This window comes from Corvus kubaryi, unplaced genomic scaffold (genome assembly GCF_017639235.1).
Source record: "Corvus kubaryi isolate FWS band 111438036 unplaced genomic scaffold, C.kubaryi_AGA036_p1.0 133, whole genome shotgun sequence".
In the NCBI taxonomy this organism is placed as follows: Eukaryota; Metazoa; Chordata; class Aves; order Passeriformes; family Corvidae; genus Corvus; species Corvus kubaryi.
In genome coordinates this window covers 28,421,222-28,441,356 of record NW_024580667.1, presented here as the reverse complement: position 1 = coordinate 28,441,356, position 20,135 = coordinate 28,421,222, and the positions used below count along the sequence as shown (strand labels likewise).

The following is a 20,135-nucleotide window of genomic DNA, read 5'->3' as shown; positions in this document are numbered from 1 at the left end:
AGATGCCCCAGTCCTGTCCTGACCTCATACCAAGACTAGATGTTTATACTTTATGCCTGTTTTCTGTGACAACAAGAAACATGCTGACAGGTATAAAGGGCTTGCTTTTGTACTCAATATGATCCCACCTTGGGATATCATAGGATCAGGACAAAGGGTCCCACCATACAATGCATCTGTGCATTTTAGTTTAGACACAGCCTGGAGCGACCTGTGGCAGCCTTTCATGCTGCCTGAGGAATCCCATATCCAAAGGGTCTGCTCTTAAATCCCAACCTAAAGTGATGCTGTAAAGACTCATGTCACACTCAGTAGCAATTATTTACTCTCTTATTATTTGTTCTTTAAATCTCTGCATTTATTTACTACATTTCTTTACTTGAGACTTTAGACTAAATATTTCGATCTAGATTATCTTCTCTTCTGTATTTCTTGCCTGTCCATCATGACCTGTAACCGTATCTTTCTCCAGAAAGTGCAGGGCGTAAAACCTCAGAGCAAGAGACTGGCATTTTCCAATCCTTGCTGGAAAGACCTACCCTACCACAAGGGAATAGAAAAACCCTCAGAGGCAAACGTGCATTACACCACACCACTGCCAGGGCGTGGGGGGGGGGGGGCAGTGCCTAATGCTTTCCATCGGAAACGTCATTCTTTTGGTTGCCCCGTTTGCGGTTGTCCCAAAGCACCATGGCCGCCACCAACAGACTGTCTGGCGTACCAGACAGACGTGAGGAGCTGGGAGATTATGTCCTCTATCTCCCATGCTAAGCACAGGGATGGGTATAAACGTGGCACACGGATTCAGGCAGAAAGTGGAGTGTTTCGCCGTGAGTCAGCTGGTAAAAACTCCCACCAGCTGCTGCTGGGGCACCGTGGATAAAGCGCAGCGCCGACGCTTCAGTGGGAATTTTCTCTTTCCTCACTCGAACCTCTTTCCTCTTCCCACACGTAACTACAAGTCATAAGCCGCCGATAAAGTGTCCTCCCGGGTCCGTACGCCGGCACGGCACGGCACGGCACGGGACGGCGCTAGGGGCAGGCTGTGCGCGGAAGGGCCGCTCCCGTTTCCCTCTCCCCCGGCCCTGCCCGCATCCCCCGCGCCCGGGACGGAGAGAGGCCCGCGGGCGGAGGGCTCGGCTCCCCGCCTGCCCACGTCCCCTCCCCGAGCCAGCAGGAGGAGGAGAAAGCGAGAGAGGTCCCGGCAGAGCGGCTAGGAGCGGGTTCGAGACAGCCCTCCTCCCCCCGCCCGCCCCCGGAGGGGAAGAGGAAAGGAGAGCCGTGGCGGGCGGCGGAGGATGATAACTTAGGGCCGTGCCTGGCCGTGGGAGCTGCCCGCGCTGTCCGGGCGAGGACACGGGGCGGCAGCGATGTCCCAGGGCACGGCAGGAGGAGAGGGAGCGCCCCAGGTGCTGCCGGAGGGGAAGGAGAGACAGAGGAAGAGGAGGCGGAGGAAGAAGAAGGAGAGTAAGACGCGGCTGGTGCGCTCCAGCCTGCTGTTACCTGAGGCCGAGACAGAGAAGTCCAGGAGGACGGTCCTGGCCTGCAACCGCCTCAAGACCACCAAGTACACGGCATTGTCCTTCCTGCCCAAGAACCTCTTTGAGCAGTTCCACCGCCTGGCCAACGTCTACTTTGTGTTCATCGCCCTCCTCAACTTCGTGCCAGCCGTCAATGCCTTCCAGCCGGAGCTGGCCTTGGCCCCCGTGCTCTTCATCTTGGCGGTCACCGCCATCAAGGACCTCTGGGAGGATTACAGCCGCTACCGCTCCGACAAGGAGATCAACCACATGGAGTGCCTGGTGTACAGCAGGTGAGGCAGGGCGGGTGAGTGCAGGGGACGGCAGCGCCGTGGTGGCAGCCTGCGCTGGGGTCCCGCCGGGCACCAGGACTCAGGCCAGCAGAAGTGAGGACACAGGGCAGTGAGCAGGTCCATTGTGGAGGGCTTTCATTTCCACTTCAAGGGCGAAGAAACTTCCAGTTGCCCGTGTCTCCCAACTCTTAACTCAGAACTGCGGGAGTTCATACAGTCCTGTACCTACAGGTGAAAGTGAATCCATTCTGACCGGTGGGGTCCCACAGTAAATCACTTTATGCAAACACACAGTTTGACAGCTCACAATTTACAGTGTGAGCTGTAAATTACATTCATGTATAGTTTATGGTATTAATTTCCTTATAGTAACATGAGAACTCATGCAATCTCCTATTAAATCTTCAATGAGTGAAGGAAGGATAGAGGCCAGAGGCTTCTGAATTTCATTTAGGTCTGTGAGATTTCATGACACGTGAAATTAGCGAGCCCAAACTTTGTCTTTCTAAAGAATGAGCCAGTCTTTCCATTGGACATTTACTTTTAAGCGAATGTTTTTTATTGATCGTCTCAAATGTCATCATTCCCTGTGACTTTGCTGTTTCCCAGTGCTTGTGATGGAGCATTAGGTCATTTATGTCTCTCAGAATTAGTTTTTCTAATGATCTGGACAATACATACAGAGCACTGCTGTGGTATTTGTAAATCACACTGAAATGACTTTTGCATCAACATTTATGTTCTTAGAAGCCAGCTTTACAAAATTTTTGTTTTGCTTTCCTCATAGTGTGAGTCATCTCTTAGTAGTCTAAGGCTAAGGTTTCCTGGGGAATGAAAGAAGGATATATTTTCTGAGAAATCAGATTTTAGTTTCATTTCTGATGTTTCTAAGTCTAACAGAAATGAAACACGTGCCAAGAAGCTTACACTCTGATTCCACAGACTGTCTGGGAGGGTCTTCTGGGCTGACGTAAGCACAAGACAGAGCAACTCTCCTATTGCAAGAAAGGCATGTGAAAAAAAATACACTGAAAAAGAACTCGGAAAAGGCTGCATTTCCAACATCAGCAGACTCAGCTTGTTATTTCACAAACTGGTATCATGTAAGAAATCTCACCCAGGGATATTCCTCCACCAGTAGATATGCATGCATGAAAACACAGGTAAAATGGCCTTATTTCTGTAAACTAAGCCAAAACCAATCCAGTCAAATCACACTCGTACTTACTGCTAACCTATACCTGTGCCTACTGCCTTGCTTGTCTGCAGTTGTCCTTAACTCTGAACACTTCTGGTGTTGAGGAAGATGGATCGCAGGAGGTCTTGTAAGGGGCTATTCATGCAGAAAGTAAAATAATGCTAATAAGGATGGTTAATCTAACCTTTTCCAAAAAAAATCAGTTTAGAAATAAGCTCTTGTGTCTCCTAGGTTGAAAAGCAGTAAGTGCCTGTTGCAGAAGATGTTCAAAATATTAACAAATACCAGTACTGGGATATTAATTCTGGAATGTTTTTCCCCCAGCAATTTTCCATATCCCTCTCTGCTGCCAAAAAAGTAGACATGACTATGGGAAAAGGCTTTGATGTTAATATCTCTTGTGGTCTTTTGTGAGTCCCAGCTAAGTGCACTGCCCTTTGTAATGCTTGTACTATTGCAGAGTAAGTCAGAATTGTTCCTTTTACTGCAGAGTTTAGATTGCTGCTGAGTGACACTTACACAGATAATTTGGGAGTGGTTTTCCTTTGCATTGGCATCAAAGGCACATGTCGGCCAAATCCTTGTGGGGTGGCAAACATGGAAGTGTGTGAGCTCTATCACCTATTCAGGCACAGCTTTCTGGCTGGATGCAGAGCTGAACGGTGTGTGCTTAACAGCCCACCACACAAGCGTGGTTCCCAGCAGCAGCTCACCTATTTTCACCTTCCAGCAGTCCCTAGGGAAAGCTTCCCTCCCACAATTGAAAAATACAATCAAAACATGCGGTTAAAGTAATTTGCTCACATGTTTTTAATCTGCCCACTTTTTCTTCTTTTGTAGCTTTTTTTAAACTTCACCTTTTTAAACACCCTCCAGCTCCAGTGAGCAAGATGGGACTAGAAACTTGCTACTTCTGCAGATAAGAGCTAAGATTCCTGCTTACTTGAGTGACGGGGTACCAAGGTTGAGAGATTTATATCAAGGTCATTGAAGTTGCTGGGCGTGAGTTCAGAAAAGCTGTTTTCTTAGAAAGGTGTCATGCCAGGAGAAACACAAGGGATTGATCCTGACTTCTTTGTTTCCTTAGTCTCTTTGTTTCTGGAAAAATGTTGAAGCATGTCACGTAAGGAAGTAATAAATGACAGCTTTCTCCTCACATCGATTTAATGCTGATCCCTTATCAGTTTTACTACCTTTTGAGCAGACCAGACTCTCTCTGTCTCTCCCTCCCCCTACTTGCCACTTCCTTTTGGTAGGGGCAGACTTTGATGCAAATGCTGTCCTTGATAGAAATGCTGCTGTAGGTTAATGAACATAGCTGCAGTCCTGTGTTCCCCTAGGACTGTCAGGGAGCAGTAACTCTTCTCTTGCTGGTCAGTATTTCATAGCTTGGAAAGAGGCCTTCTGCAGGACGGGATGTATCTGACTTCCAGGACTCTGTGCTGTGATGGGCTCCCTTTCCTGCCAGCCTTCAACACAGCTGCTAGAGCCACCTCAAACACAGACTACAGCGTTCAAACACACTACAGCAAAATAACGTTGAATTGTAACAGTCAGCAAATGGAGACTGGGACGTTTGCTTCAGTAGTAGAGAAAAGCCCTCTGTCTCATGTTCCATGTTATTTAGTGACCAAGTAAAGATTCAAGTAGGATACTATGTGTTCTGTCATGTATCCTTTTTATGTGTAATCCATACGTGCTTTCCTGGCTGCTGAAGTACCTGTCCTCTGTTAGGTACAAGCAGCATTTAGTGATGCAAAACCTACAGGACAGAATGCAGGAGTAGGCAGAGCCTAGGGCAGCGCATCAGGAGGAGGTTCTACACGACCCCTGCAGTGTCTCCTGGCTGGTGCTCTGGCACAGCCTACACAGGCAGATCGTGTCAAGAACTGATCTGGGTGAAAATGCTATTCTTCTGGTATGCTGACTGCTTGACAGCTGGCCTTCTTCCTCCTGCCTGTCCAGTGGACTCAGATGACCCATTCTCATACAGCCACTGTGGAATCAATGACTCTGTGACTCAGAGTTGGCAACACTTATGAGACAACAAAACAGCAAAGGATGATGCAACCTAAAGTAAGAAGTTTAAGAGAGATGCAGCTTGTTTTGACAGAAAGAAGACAGTTTTCATTTAGAAATCCTGGATGTGGTGGAGAGTGGAAAATACCTCAGAAAATTATTGCTTTCTAGAGTCAGATGAAAAGGGAAAAGACCTGATTCTTTGAATAAATTGAAAGAAGCTGTTGAGTTTAAATTGGCAGCTTATGTCAAGGAGTGAAACACGCAGGAGAATTGCAGACTTGCGTTGCTCTGTGATGGACTTAGCAGGTCTGTCTGTAAGAGCAGACAGGGTCTTGAGGAAGATTTCTTAGCCAAGAGGAGCTAATAGGACCTCTCTCCACAGGCCTTTAGGGCACCTCTCTCATTTGGCAATACAGAGGAAATGAGGCACTTACTTTAGGAGGACGGTTTCACAGGTCACCTAGAATTTCAGTTCTGTACAGGTGCTTAAGCTAGGAATGCTGGATGACAGCCAAAACTCTTAGTTGATTTAAATGGAGGGAAGTTACAAAGGCATTAGAGCCTAGCCTGCAGAAAATTGTTTTTGCAAACCTGTGATCACCTTAGACTCCTCTCTTTGTTCCTCTTCCTCATTTCTATTGCCCAGGGATTGAGGTTGAAGACTGGAGATTACAAATTTGCAATCTTCACAGCAAAATCTGTGTTAGTGTTGGACTTGGGAGGATGGAAGGGTGACATTTTTCTTTGCAGTTACTGTCCTCCAGTGCTCACTGGCTCTCATTGGAGTCGTGGATTGCACATGTAAATGTCTGCTGTTAAATATTTGATAGAACTAAATTTGTGGCTGGGGCAGAAGCTTTGATTTCAGTGTGCTGATACAAAATATGGTATATGTTTACATGACATGTAAATAGAAGATGAATAGGGATAACTACAATCACAACAAATAATAACACTTGTCCATCAGGGAATTACATTTTATTACTGTCTCGGGGCTGTGCTGGTGAAATAATCTCTGCTAACATTTTTCTAGGAGCCGTATGTTCAAAACCAAAGGGCTTTGTCTTTTAAATCTACTCTCTAACCCTTACCATGTCTATCAAAGAGTATTGCTAAAAACTGTAATGCCTCTGCATACTGATGAAAGAGTGATAACTGCTTCTCATGTCAACCTGTGACTTAGAAAATCCATGACAAATTGCAATTTATGACTGGATACTTGTCACCCCTGAGGTGTGGAAAATGTTTAATGGGGCATTCAGACAGCTATCAAAGCAGGCGGTTTTGCATTAAATGTTAATTTCTTTCTGCAAAACTGACTGGGGAGGAGAGAAGAGAGTGTGATGTGGGCGACATTTACTATAATTTCAAAAATACACTTCTTTCTTCTCTTTGTCAACTCACCTGTGAAAGCAATTCTAGCCTTGGAGGAAAAAGATGCAGCAGTATTACCAAATCCTCACAAAGCCATGGTAGATCCCACTCATGGCCTCAGAAACAGCCAGATGATGACTTGCTTGCAACCACTTCACTTCTTAGGTGCCTTATTTTGCTGGCAACACCAGTCTCTGAGGAATTAGGTTGTGAATATCTCCCACTGCTACCATAGTCAAGAGCAGCTTCTTGTCCCAAAATGTGCTGGCAGGTAAGACATTTCTCACTAGAAGAAACAAGCTTGTCTCCCTTCCAGAACACAAATGTCACTAGAAGTGATTCAGAAGGAAACTACCTGGGATTACTCAGTTTCCTCTGTGAGTGAATTTGGTGCATAAAAAGCTGAAAGCAGGAAGTAGTGGTCTGAATCTGTTGGTGAAGTCAGTATTCCTTCCCTGAGTTTCAGAAAGATGCCTCTCTGTTCATCTTACTGTCTTTGCCCTTCACTTCAGTTTGAGCCAGGATGGCAGTGAGTAAACTCAGTGAGCAATGTAGTAGAGGCTCCTCTGTTAGACTGATAGTGAGCAGTTTTATTCTCCAGTAGAGTTTATCCAAGTAGCAAGGGACATCTGTGCTAATCTTCTGAGATGTAGCCAGCTGGAATGCGCAGGACAACCCGTCTCTCTGTCCAACTGTATGTATACAGTTTATTTGCTATTCCGTGTAGGGTAAATTTTCTAAGTGCCTGAGCTTCTCTATTGGAAAAGAAAAATGCTTGCCTCTTGTTACTAAGCTCTTTCATTTGTATTGGATGTCATGAGAACTGTTGTCGGCTATTTCACATGCCTCTGGCTGACTGCCAAAGAAGATGCTGTTAATCTCCACTGAAAGACCTGGTGATGTCCCCAAATCAATTTTTTCTGTTATACACCACACTCCAGAGAGACACCATAATCTCTTGTGCTAAGCAGACCATAGCCCAGAATTATAGGTGGCCACCTTGTGTGAAGATCTACTTGTTGTTTTGTGTCTTTATTAACTTGAGACCATGATTATTGTTGGAGGTAGCCAAAAGAGTAACAGCTCTATTTGTTTCTGTCAGAGTGCATTTCCAAAGAAAATACACAAGAGAATTGTGTGTACTGTTCAGCTCTGCCTGATAATTGTGACTCCACCTTCCACCATGTGTCACGTAGTCAGCGGAACTGAAAACCAGAGTTGAAACCCATGACAGCCATGCAAAAATCAATGTTTATGGAACTGCTCACTAGCTAGCATGGCATAACTTAGTCAGGACGTTCCTCTCACAAGCAGATCAATCCTCCAGAAGTAATAATTGGAGAAAGAAGAAGGGTCCCTGCCACTGGGCAGGACTTTTACAGGTACCTCCTCCAGGCTTACACAACCCTTATGGATGGGCAGGTTGCTTACCTTGACATAGCACAGGGAGAAGTCAGATTGCCACATCTCCCTGCTGTGTAATCCAGCATGCTTCCAATTTGCAGAATAGTTACTCTGTGTAAGAGCAGTCTAAGGGGTGCCTCTCCTCTTCCCCGCAACACCAGGCCTTTTGGGAATGTTGTGCTTTTTGTGTATGGACACAGTAAGGTCAATGCAGCTGGGAAGCCAAGTGCAGAGCTTCAGGATTACACCCAGTCTGCAGGATTTATGCTGTGCAGGCTTGGTTTTAGCAATTGCATGTATTGAAAGCAATTAAGTTCATGAAAAGCAGAACAATTTGTTTCACTTCACATAGTTGTGGAGGTGAACCAGTTTGCATGGCTTACCTTCAGCCTTAGTGTTCTCAATTTGGGAGTTGTTACTAATGCAGCTGTGGTAGCAGCCAGTCATGTTTGTACCCAGAAGTGATCCACAGCAGAAATGTGATTTGTACCCGCCAGCACTGCCTCACCAGAACGTGGAAGCAAGACAGATTCTCCATGCACTGGGCCAGGGAGAGTGCATTTCAGTGAATGGCATAAAGTGAGGAGCCTGCTAAAAGCCAGGACACTTGCCTCTCATGGGTAAATTTGTGTAGTTATGGGCAGCAGCTTCCTCGGTTGCACATGAAGCACAAAAGTTGACTCACACCCAAAATTCAGCCACAATGCATATTTGTGAAATATGCTAGCTTACAGCTTCTCCTAAGCAGGTGCTAGTGCTGGTGTGCAGGGGAGAAGTGCAAAGGAGGAGATTTAATAGCCCTAATATTGAGATCCACTGAGAAAATGTACGTTTCCAAATGTATCTTTGATTCTGAAAAAATTAGATAAAGCAAACCTCAGATTTAGTTGGAGATGACCTGCATGTTCCTGAGTGAATTGGTTTAATCCTTGCTGTGTGTACAGGAAGTGGGAATGAGGGGGCTTCAAAATAAGAGCTTACAGTGCCTGTAAGATGTGAGCTGAGAGGAACATCTTTCTCTTTTTTACTCTTTCAAGGATACACATACACAGCCTGTCCAAATCAGGCTAGCCATCCAGCTAGTAGGGTGTTCTGTCCTGTGGGCTGCTGGGGATAGCTAGTCCTTCTGAGCTGGGAAACCACCATCTTGTTCTTTGCTCCAGCAGGAGCAGTGTTTTAACTCCGTTTCAGAGCGGTTGCAGGTGAACAACCCTGCCGTGGTCAGCCCACATCCTTCAGGCTATGTTGGTTAAAGGACAGTCCTGAACTGGCAAGGCTGCATTTTGAAGGGTGGGAAACATCTTCCATCTCCAGTGCTATTTTGTTACAATTTTATTCTTGTCTGACCACAATTTCTCTAGAGTGACAAGTAGGCCAGTCTCTTCAGTTCAGTGGCCAACATTTGCATCATGCCCAGTCATTTCATAAACCCAGACTCTGCTGGAGATTTGTTTTAACAGGCAGGGAGGTCACTTGTTTTGTTTTTATGTTCTGGTTGTCTGGAAATACTGACCTACTTCAAGGAAGAGTTTAACTCCTTGACTGACAACTGACTTCAGTTCTTATATATCTGTGCTGTTACATTAACACTGAGGGTGTGAACACTATTGCAGAATATTTGGTATTTCTGTATTTTTGATGTAGGTTTTAGTTTCGACTTTCTGAATAAAAAGAGAAAGTCCACGATGAAGTGTCAGCTTTTGTAAGCAGAGGTCTTTTATCTTTCTATATTTTCTTACGCTTCCTGGGCTTTTTCTGGGTCTCACAGCCATGTACATGTAGCCTCAGATCCTGTCTTTTCACCTTGCAGTAGCAACCTGAATATGCCTGTTTTGGCCATGTTAGCTGATTTTGTGTGTGTGACTAGCAAGTCATTGGCAAAGTTGTTGTGAAATCTCCCAAAATACTGACGCCAACAAAGGAAGTGCAGAACAGCAGTCACCTCAATACATCAGTGAGTATATTCTCAATATCTAGACATGGAATAAGATGCCTCAGAAAATTTGTCAGTGAACCAATTTTAGCAGGCAGATTTAGCAGCCAAACCCTTAGAGATGCAGAAAGTTCGTTAACTACATTAGAAAGATGTAACCTATTTGGGCAGAAGTAGATGATAAGAAATCAAATATAATCAACCCAATTCTGCAGTTGTAGTGCATTGTTTTTGCGTGGGCCTACACTTATATTTGGAGATTTGTATGGTTCCTGTATTTTCTTTTTCTCCCTTTTTAGGATTTCCATGTTCTCATTGTCAGCTTCTCCTTGCCATACTTCCCTCTGCTGTATAAGTGCAGAGCTGTGAAGCTAAAGCTTGATCTTACACCATTTACCAGAATAAAGACATATGTTGACTTTATCTGCATGTTTGAGAGCATGTAGGTCTTCCTTCCTTCACTCTCCTAGGTTCCAGTTTTATCAGAGAAGCATGGACTGGGGTACCCATCTCCCAGCAGAGCCGCTGATTTATATCTTGACTCTTCTGCAAATGCCAATAGTTGCTTTCCCTGTAAACAGTAGTGAGCCAGTGACTGTAGCTCTCTTGCAAGAAGCCCTCTTAAGTGCTAATTAGGTCCTCTCTGATCTGACAAAGGTATTTCCTACAGGAATTTGTAATATTCTTTCTGGAACGTGAGGTGAGATTTATTTCATGTGTCTTTTAGCTAAAAGGTACATGTCCAGTCTGACCAAATCATCTACACTTGTGCCAAAATTGGTGGAGAGCATCGAATGGTTTGGGGGAGGAAATCTTTCCAGCTTATTTGAGACACTTACCTTGGGTAAGTTTGGATCAAGAGCTCCTTACCTCTCTCCAGTGATGATACAGGTGAAGCTCAGCTAGATGGCTTGCTTACACAGCTAAGTTCAGGTAAGGTAAATCCCATTAGTAAACTTAGAGGGGATAGATATTACTTCCTGTCAATTAACACGCCATATGGTTTTTGACTGTAGAAGAGTAAGTAGCCTGTTCTGCTGAATATACTTAATGATTTATTTAAGAACTATTATTTGAGAAGCACAGATATGAGTACACTCACCTGTCAGGTGAAGGGGATAACCTAGCATCCAGTGTTTTATCTCTTGCCATGTTCTGCCCTCAGCAATAGCCATTAACTTACTGTTCATACTTGTGAAATGTATTTATATCATCTATTGCAGTGTTGAGAAACAATATAAGAGGTTAGTTGTTGTCAATAAATAGTTTTCTTCTTTGAATGACTGATTACATTTGCATTTCTGTGGAGTTTTCCAGACTGTCCTCATAATGTAGGGAATCTTGGTATTTTGGGGGTCTTATTTGTTCTTTAACTTCACATTCAGCTTTTGGGGATGAGTGTTGAAACATAAGGTAGGAGGTTTCTAGTTCTGTCTTTTGTTTGCCTGGATGTACCTAAATATTAGGTCAACTAATAAAATTACTTTGCAAGCTGTGTCTCTGAAATGCAGAGGGCAGTTGTGTGTTTGACATAATCGTGGATGTTGCAAGAATGAAAGTGGGGCTTCACTGTCAGGAGTCTCATAAATATCAGATAAGGCTATTGGGCTTCTGGATTTTGCCCAGTAGGTTCAGATATTCAAACCTGCAGGTGATATTGCTAGGTTATCAGGGATCGAATCAGAGGAATCAATGGTGAAGTTATTCTGCTAATTTTGCTGATTTACCCGCGGTTACCAATTTCTCTGCTGGAATTTTAGTGTCCGTCCCTATGGGAGCATAAGCTCTTGCAGATATACCATGTAGCCAATATGAGGTGCAAGCTTCATAAGATGTCATGCCACTGTTTGCTATCTTCAGAGTCCTAAAATCTGTCCAATTGCAGCATTTGACCTTCTGCTCTTCCTGATCCTTTTAGGCTTAAATGTACTGAATCCTATCAGGTTTTTCCTACATGTATGTCCCATTTATTTTCAGTGCATGTCTGCTTTTTGTGGATACTGGCTGTGTGTGTAAGTTCCTCTTGCTGTCAGATCCTGTGCTTTCTAAAATTCAGGCTCAACAGAAAAGACGTACCACAGCTGAGCCAACCATCAGCCTAGTAGTGCTGATGTTTAATCTGCTACACCCATGTTCCATGAGTCCAGTTTAAAAGTCTGTAATAGTATTTTATGGACTGAACAATCCACGATATATCTTAAATTTGAGGAATACCGCTGTGGACTGACATCTGCCAGCTCATGCCACAAAAATGTGTGTGAGACCAGTGAGAGCAATCTGCAAAGAATATTGCAGTATGGGACCCCCAGACTGACAGTGCATCTCAGTATGTAGAGCTAACAAAGCTAGCACTGAAATATAGTCTAGGTTGGAAACCCAACAGCCAGTGGATTTTGTGTATTTGCAAAGTGTTTGGTTGTTAATGTGGTTTTTATTTTGTTGGTTTTGTGTGTGTGTTTATTTGTTTTTATATCCAGTTAATAAAAAGGTAGAAATTATCATTTAATACCCCAGTTTCAAAACTGTTGGAAGAATCAGCCTGATCTTTACCAATTTCACTAAGGATAAAACTAATGCAAAAACTTATGTCCAGAATATTTATTTCCTTTTAAACAGAAGTACTGAAGAAGAATCTAGCATAGAATAGTGGTTTTGAAGCACATACAGTCTCTAACTTTTAAAGCCTTTGCTCTGCATTTAAGTGTAAGATTTCTCTAAAATTCCCTATGGTTGTTCTAAATTCAGTCCTCCTTGGAATGCAAGGAGCAGAAGAGGGGGAGGGTTCCTGAGTTTATTTTCAATGGCATTTGGTTTGGCTTGGAGGATTTTTATAATGCTAATTTGGTCGTTCCATATTAATTCATGTTCTTCCTCTGCTGCTCCTAAATTGGAAACTTTCCATTTTACATCTGGCAGTCTTGTCCTCAGTTGTTTAACCTTTATGCTTTATCACTAGAAATAGATGTTTTGTGCATGGAATCCAGCCTCTTAGTTGTAAAAACATTCCCTTCGGCTGTCCTATCTGGCAACTTCTAGAAAGGTTTTCAAGTTTGGGGGTTTTTTTTGGTTTCGTTTTTTTAACCACTATTTGCATTTATAGAAAGCATGCCTGAGTTGACAGTCCTGCACCCTACCAAAAAGTTTTAACCAAGAAAACTACCAGGCATACTCTTTACCACTGGTAGGAAGTACAGAAAGACAACCAAATGTAGAGACTGAAGTGGTTAAGACCTGTGATGTATCGTCCCGGCTAGTTGAGCAGTATTCAAATTAGATGCAAACCTGATTGCTGAACATTTGGGAGCACAGTTCTTACTTTTCCAGTTACTGAACATACATCCCAGGTGCCCAGGTCTTCTTCAGGATGTGTCCTCATTGATGTCTAACTCTTTTCTGACCTGTTCTTGAAACTCATGAGTTCCAGTTAGATTCCTCAGCAGTTCATTCCACTGGGAGCATGGACAATATGAAAATACAGTCTGTGAAGGAGAGGTTCCCAGTCAGTGTTTTCTGTAACTTTTATTGCTGTGCTACACACCTGTATATAGTTAATGGGAGCTCTAAGGTGGTATGCAAACTCAAATAAGAGGCAAAACCCAGAAAAAGAGGTTTGTTTGGTTCTTTTTAAGTCTGACTTCCTATGCAGTTGGTTACATGAATGCTAGTTCTTAAAACTCTCAGCTGTAGAAGGTGTGTTTATGCAGCACACATTCTGCACGAATCATGGCTGTCCCAGCTGGTGTTTCTCAACACCTTCAGAGCCCCATGCAGAGGTGCTTGCTGCTCTGGAAGCAATTTGGGCCATTAGTGCTGTCCTGTCTCTTAGCAGATTTTGTCAGCTCAAACGTGGCCAAGTTCACATGACTAACATTTTTCTGTGTGTGGATGGGGCACAGCTGGTGGGGGCAGCCCTGCGCCCTGCTCTAATTTATTGTCCTTAGACTGATAAAACCCAGTAAGAAAAAAATGTTCAGTAAATGCATATACAAATTACATGATTGTGCTTAATTTGAGGGTGTTATTTCAGCTTAACTGTGACCAAATTGATAGTAAACCATGATTCCCATTACTGGCAGTTAATGCAGCACTGTTTCCTTAATATCTTTGGATCAGAAAGTAAATTGTATGAAATAAAATCCTGTCAAAACACTCCTTTTTTTTTTCTTTTTTAAGACATATAGATAATAAGTGCGATTTGCTACATCAGCACAGATCAAATTATCAGGAGACTCATGATTCAGGGTTGAAAAGCAAATGGAACAAGCTGGATATAGGCTTAAGATATTCAGGTGAAGCAGATGTAAGCAAGTGCTACTGCAAGTTGTTATCCTTCTATCATATTTCTACCATCTGAATTCATTTTTACTGAGAACTTATGTGAAAAAGCTGCTGTTAAATTCTTAGGAAGGGAGCACAACATTCTTAGGAGTTTTACGAAGCTTAAAAAAAGTAACGTCTTTGTTTTGCAGCAGCATCAGCAGTTCATGTTCCAGAGTAATGTTTACCCTGCAAGAAGTCTGCAGGAGAGCTCTATTTGAGCCATGAGTTTTGCACCTGGCTTTCAGAAATAAGACACTTTTTGCAAGTCAGACCTTCATTATGATTTACAGGATCACCTCCCATGGCCTTAAACATCACTGGCTTTCATACTTGACGTCTGCGTGCATCTGTCTCTGGTGTTAGGGCAGTCCCTGGTGATTTGTGTGAGGAACTCAAAGGTACATTCATTTCACCCTGCAGGGTCTGTATGGATGCTGCAGCATGCTGCTGTGTTGGCATGAGCTCAGCCCTCCACAGAATGACTCTGATGAGCATCTCTGAGCTGCTCAGTAAGGATTGACAGCCAGCGTGAGGCACATAACGCCTTGTCACAGTCACACTGCTTGGAGAGGAAAGCTCACCGTACAGCTCTCAGTACAAAAGTCTCCAACTCGAGTTTCAAGATTATTTTGCACCTCAGAAGAGTCTCTGAGCCTGGTTTACATACACTAATCAAGAAGAAATATTGAAGTTACCATGTTTACAGCTGTATATGGCACCATCAAATCAACAGTCCTTGAATTGAGAAAGTATTAAAAATATGATTGGGAGTTTAATAAGTCTTTAAATGGATATGAATGGAGTCATAGTTGTTTTTCTGTAAGGAAGCAGAGGGCATTTTGTAAGTATCAGTTGAGTGCTTTACAACAGGAGAGGTACAAGAGAAAATGGCCAGGGTGACAGTTTTGCTGTCTTGTCAAGAGAAAGTGTGGCTTCACACATAGCAAGTTAGCAGTTTGTATGCTGGGACAGCTGTCTTATTGCATAGCTGTGCTGTATCAAGAATCCTGTGAGCAGTAGACAGCAAACAGCTGGTTTTGGGGAGCTATGATAAAATAGCAGAGATAGGTCTTTTTCTGCAGGTGTTCAGAGTCCAGAAACTCATGGCCAACATAACCAGTGTTTTCATGGTACTGAAAACAGGCAACACACAACAGCCAAGAAATTGGAAATCCAGTATTTTTTTCATGTCCTGGGATTATGCTTTGGCCAGTTCAAGCTTTTGCTCTTGGTTTTACATTTGCAGGAGAGGTGTTTTACGTCTGAAGTTGTGTTTTGAACTCTCTTGGCAAAGGGAGGGCTGATGGTTAACAAAGAAATCAGTCTGCAAGGGTGGTACCGGCAGTCCTTAATTCAGCCTGCTAGGAGAAGGAAGAACAGGGCCAAACTTCATGCATCAGTAGCACTGACTCTGTCTCCTGTTTCACGTTATTAAAATAACACTTCACTGTTTTTTAAGAGGCATTTTCCTAAATGCTCTCTAATGCCCATAACAATTTTAGATGCTGGGAAGTAAATATTTTTATACTACCAGTAGGTTTTTTTGTTTTGCTTTTCCACCACTTGGCAAGCACTGGTATTTGGGGGGTTTTGTATTTTGTTTTGGTTATTCTTCTACAATATTTAGGATGGAGTAGAAATTAGCTTTGCTACCAACACCTTGCAGATACACATGCACAAAATACTTGAACGTGCCAAAACAAGTTATTTTTTGCATCAGCATTCCTGAGTTTATTTTCTGCTTGCATGTTTTCACAGAATGCTTCTTCCCAGCTGCTGTGGACAAAAAATTGGGTCTGCAAGGTCGAAAAACCAGTGGCTTTTTAGTTAGTACTATAGAGGTCAGCTCTGGAGGTTGAAGAAAAATATGCAAAATTTAATTATTAGAAGGCCACTTAAGACCAATGTTAAGATAAGTTAAAAAATAAGGAAAAGACAAATGTGGTTCCAGTCTTTAATATCAGTAAAATTAATTCTTAGTGCTTTATAACTGGGTCTTGAAATGAGCCGTGGGAGTAAACTAGGGCTCTGTGGTTTTTATTTACATCTAACCCTTGATTTCTTTTTTGATGGACACTTTTCTGTATCATGACAGACTAATTTCACTTCTAAGCACATGAACTCTCTTTGCAGCAAGATGGGAACATCACCTGTATGAGAAAATCAGCAGTGTCAAGGCAAGCTATATCCTCCCCCCAAGTTGGGGCTTCAAGGGTACCAGTGAATGAAGATGTGCTTGCTGTTTCCTTCCTATTTATCCTATTTATCCTATTTATACTTTTAAGTAACCCATTTGTGCAAGAGATGTGTTCTCTCCTGCCCCTTTTTTCCTTTTCTTGTTTGTTAGAGTCTCTTGCTGAATTGCTGAAAGGATTTGGCAATCGTTTTGGGAAAGAGGACAGTGTTGAATCTTAGAAGACACTTACAGGGAGTCAGCAGATCTCCACTTGGGTCTTCAAAAGGGTCTTGAACAAGTTGCATAACCCTTTCTGTGTGTCAAAGTCATAGTCCTCAAAATGGGAAAACCATGATTTATTTAATAGAGTTTTTGCAGTTTGAGCCAAGACTTTTAGAAGAAGTCTTTGTTGTGGTTTGATTCTGCTTAAAACTGAGTGGGAGTTCAGTGTTTTGATTTTCTCATTTCAGCAATATTCAAATCAGCTATCTTATGTGGAAAAGTTTAATTTTAATTTTTTTTCTTGGATTTTTGGATTATTAGTGATCTGATTTCACCATCTTTTCAAATGGGGTAGCAAATAGGTTATGGGAAAACTACAGTTTCAGTTATAAAGAAATCTATATCTACCATCTGTAAGGGCCAGATGAGTCCCAACACTACTGTGGTAAATGGGTTATCATTATTATACTTCTCCCACAATCCTCAGGGAAACTCTGAAATAAAAAAGATTTTAAAAGGGCGTTGTCAGGCACCCCAGAAAAAAAAGGTGGGCATTTAGTTAAGACAAAGCAAAACATTTGGAGGTGCCATGTGCAGAAATAACCACTTCAGAAATGCCTCTTTACTGAAGAAATGTTACAGCACAATAACAGTTGCCAGCTGGTAGAGATGGAACACTTTGGAAGTAGAGGTGCAATTCAAAATAAAATCGTATGTACAGTAACAAATTAGAGGCAGAAAGAGAGATTCTCCATCATGTTCCTTAGCTACAAATAATCCTGTGAAATATTTGTTCCAAAGGTCAAATAAAAAAAAAAGACTTCAAAGCAAAAAGGGTCATACTGAAACTGTCTCTAGAAGATTTATTTCAGGAGGTGAGAAACCTTTCTCATGCAATAGTCTTACAGGTTTTAACTGTAGGTAATGAGAAGTTCTGCAAACATCTGGGCATGAGGATCGCTTATGTCATCAGGCTGAAAATGAGGGGGGTGGTTTTGGAAAAGTTGTTCAAAGAAAGTGCTGATAAGTGCGGGAAACATTAAGCCAAATTCACTGTTCACTTACCTTCCCTAGGATTGGACTATGCAACAGTTTTAAACTCAAAGATTTAGATTGGACATTAAGAAGAGATTCTTTTAGGGTGGTGAGGCACTGGAACAACTTGCCCAGAGAATCTGTAGATGCCCCATCCCTGGAAGTGGTCAAGGTCAGGTTGGATGGGGCTTTGAGCAACCTGGTTCAGCTGAAGGCATCCCTGCCCATGGCTGAGAGGTTGGACTAGATAGTCTTTGAAGATCCCTTCCAGTCTAAACCATTCTCTAATTATATGCAGCAGAATAAAGGACATGCACATGAATATCTGCTCAGAGGGAAAACTGGGATTCTCGGAAAGGGTGAGATTAAGGCATAAATTAGCCTCTGTATCCGCCAGCCAAACTCTGTTTATAGCTTTGAAGTTGTTTGGTGTTCTCTGAAACCATTTAGATCAACATGAGATTTCTCTTGAAAGTCTTAAGCCATGTGGGTATTAGGCATCCTGTCCCACTAAACTCGTAGTCCTGCACACAATCCTGGGCAAAAAGATGGGCATTTCCAGAGAGCTGCTGGTCGTATCCATCTTCTGCTGAGAAGAATCGCCCACCAAAGATGTCCTCCCCCATCTTGCCATCTGCTACAGAGACATCTAAGCAAGTAGGGCGGATGAGCTCCCTCACATCTGGAGAGCTTGAATAAGGTGGAATGAAAACCTTGTGTCACCAGGGGAGTAGATGTGGATATGCATAAAGGTGGTCTTAACTGGACAGTATTTTACCTTTATACTGATGATTAGAAAATTGAATCATACTGACAGACCCATGCCCTGTTTGTTGTAAATATCAAACTTTGTTACCAGTTTTAACCTAAATGTTAGCAAGTTTTAGGCCTAATTAGTGCTGTTCTGTTGCTTTATACAAGCTGGGATGTGCTCTCTGAAGCAGCTCAAGTAGCTGCAAGTATCACTAAGATGCTTTTTAGTACCAAATCCCATGCTCCATTATAGACCCAATTTTGTCTAAACTCCTGTAATTTTGTTAGAGCACCTGCTGTTTTTCTAGCAATTGTCATGCTTCATTTTTCACTGGAGAGACTTTACTTTTTCTGTCAAGTGTGATTGAAGCTAGCAAACTGAGCAGCAAGTCCAGACCCAGGCCATCCCCAGCCTGCATGAGCATGGTGCCAAGGGAGCCCTCCTATGTCAACCTCGTGTTACTAGTGGATGGAGCCTTTCTGCCCATGTACCTCTGCCACCATTCGCACTGAAGAAACACAGGCTTTCGAAAGCTGTGAGCGTACCTGAGTCCTAGCAGGCCTGTAGAAGGGCTTTGGACTATAACAGTTCAGGTATACAAGTACTCGAATGCTGGGACTCAGCAGTGTTAGTCTGCTCCTTTTCCCAGCTCTGACAGTCAGCTGGTGTGCTCTTGGACATCTCCTGAAATGCACCCAGCAGTAATTTTCCACCTGCATCTACAAATCCCAGGAGATGCGGGAGGCATTACGCATCGGTTCCGTGGAAGATAAAAACAAGCTTATTGTCAGTAGCCTTAAAGTGCTTCACGAGAAAAATGCTTGCACATAAAAAATAAGAGAAATCACAAAAATCTCTGCTGTCACTTATGCAAAGTAAAATGGTAAATTTCCTGCTGTCTTGTGTTTGGGACTGCAACTGCTTCCGGTTTTGGGACTGAACAGTGCAAAGACTATGAGACAGTCTCATTTGATCCTATCCAGTTCAGCTATTTTGATTTATCTCAGCTAAGTTGCTGCCCCAGCACCCTTCTGCGCAATTTTGAAACCTTGCAAATATAACAAGTGGATAGAATCTAATTTAGTGCATTCTACTCAAAAAAACCCCCCATGTACTCAATCATTCAGTTATCACACTTACTGCTGTTATGCCATTGTTTATTTCCAGATAGAGCAATGTTGAACAAAAGAGGTTTTTGGTGTTTCTTCAGGGTGAGAAGGTGTAAGTTTATTCTAGAAATACAACCTAAGCTGACCGCACATTTTCTGTAAGGAGGGCTGTGTGTCATGCCTCAAATAGAGAGATCTTTACTCAACAGGTAAGGATGACGAGTTAAACCTCTTTCCTCCAGAGAGTACTTAATTGCTTTCTCTTGGGAGGGAAAAAAAAAGCCAAACAAACAAGTAAACAGAAAATGGAAGTGTTCCAAATATCTGTAAAAGTTTTGTTTTCATACTGTGCTTCAATCTCATTACAATTTTTGAGGAGTAATGGTGGTAGTCAGACATTCCTTGGATGGGAAGTGATTAGGGTGCAAATTGCTGTAGAAAAGCACTATTTCCAGTAATAACACAGCAGGTGTTTTGAAAGAAAGCTGCTTTAACCTTTCAGATTGCAGAGGCATCCCAGTAATTCTAAGAATCACAATCAACAAATGCCTAATTTCACTACTGCTTTCCTAATTAAGAGGGGAAAATGGTGTAAGGAAGCTGAATTTTGAAAGATTCTCCTACAAATTAGCAGTTTCCTATTTCTAATCTATCACTAGAAATAAAGTCATTTACATGTAGTTTCAAGACCTCCATGCTGGATCATAGCGTGTTGCTAGCATTGATGGGCACGTCAGGTACAAAAACCTATGTTTTGATCAAAGGCAAAAAAATA

General features: G+C 42.7%; 1 protein-coding gene across 2 annotated transcripts in view; it reads left to right on the top strand.

Moving 5' to 3' along the window:
• Nucleotides 1-952: 952 nt before the first annotated feature.
• ATP10A (ATPase phospholipid transporting 10A (putative)) overlaps nucleotides 953-20,135 on the top strand; it is a 116,102-nt gene continuing 96,919 nt past the window's right edge. Inside the window, exon 1 of one of the 2 annotated variants that reach the window (XM_042041110.1) lies at nucleotides 953-1,813. In XM_042041110.1, coding sequence (XP_041897044.1) covers nucleotides 1,371-1,813 — 443 coding nt within the window. In that variant the 5' untranslated portion in view covers nucleotides 953-1,370. The remainder of the gene's footprint in view (nucleotides 1,814-20,135) is intronic. The other variant, XM_042041101.1, reaches the window with a different exon arrangement.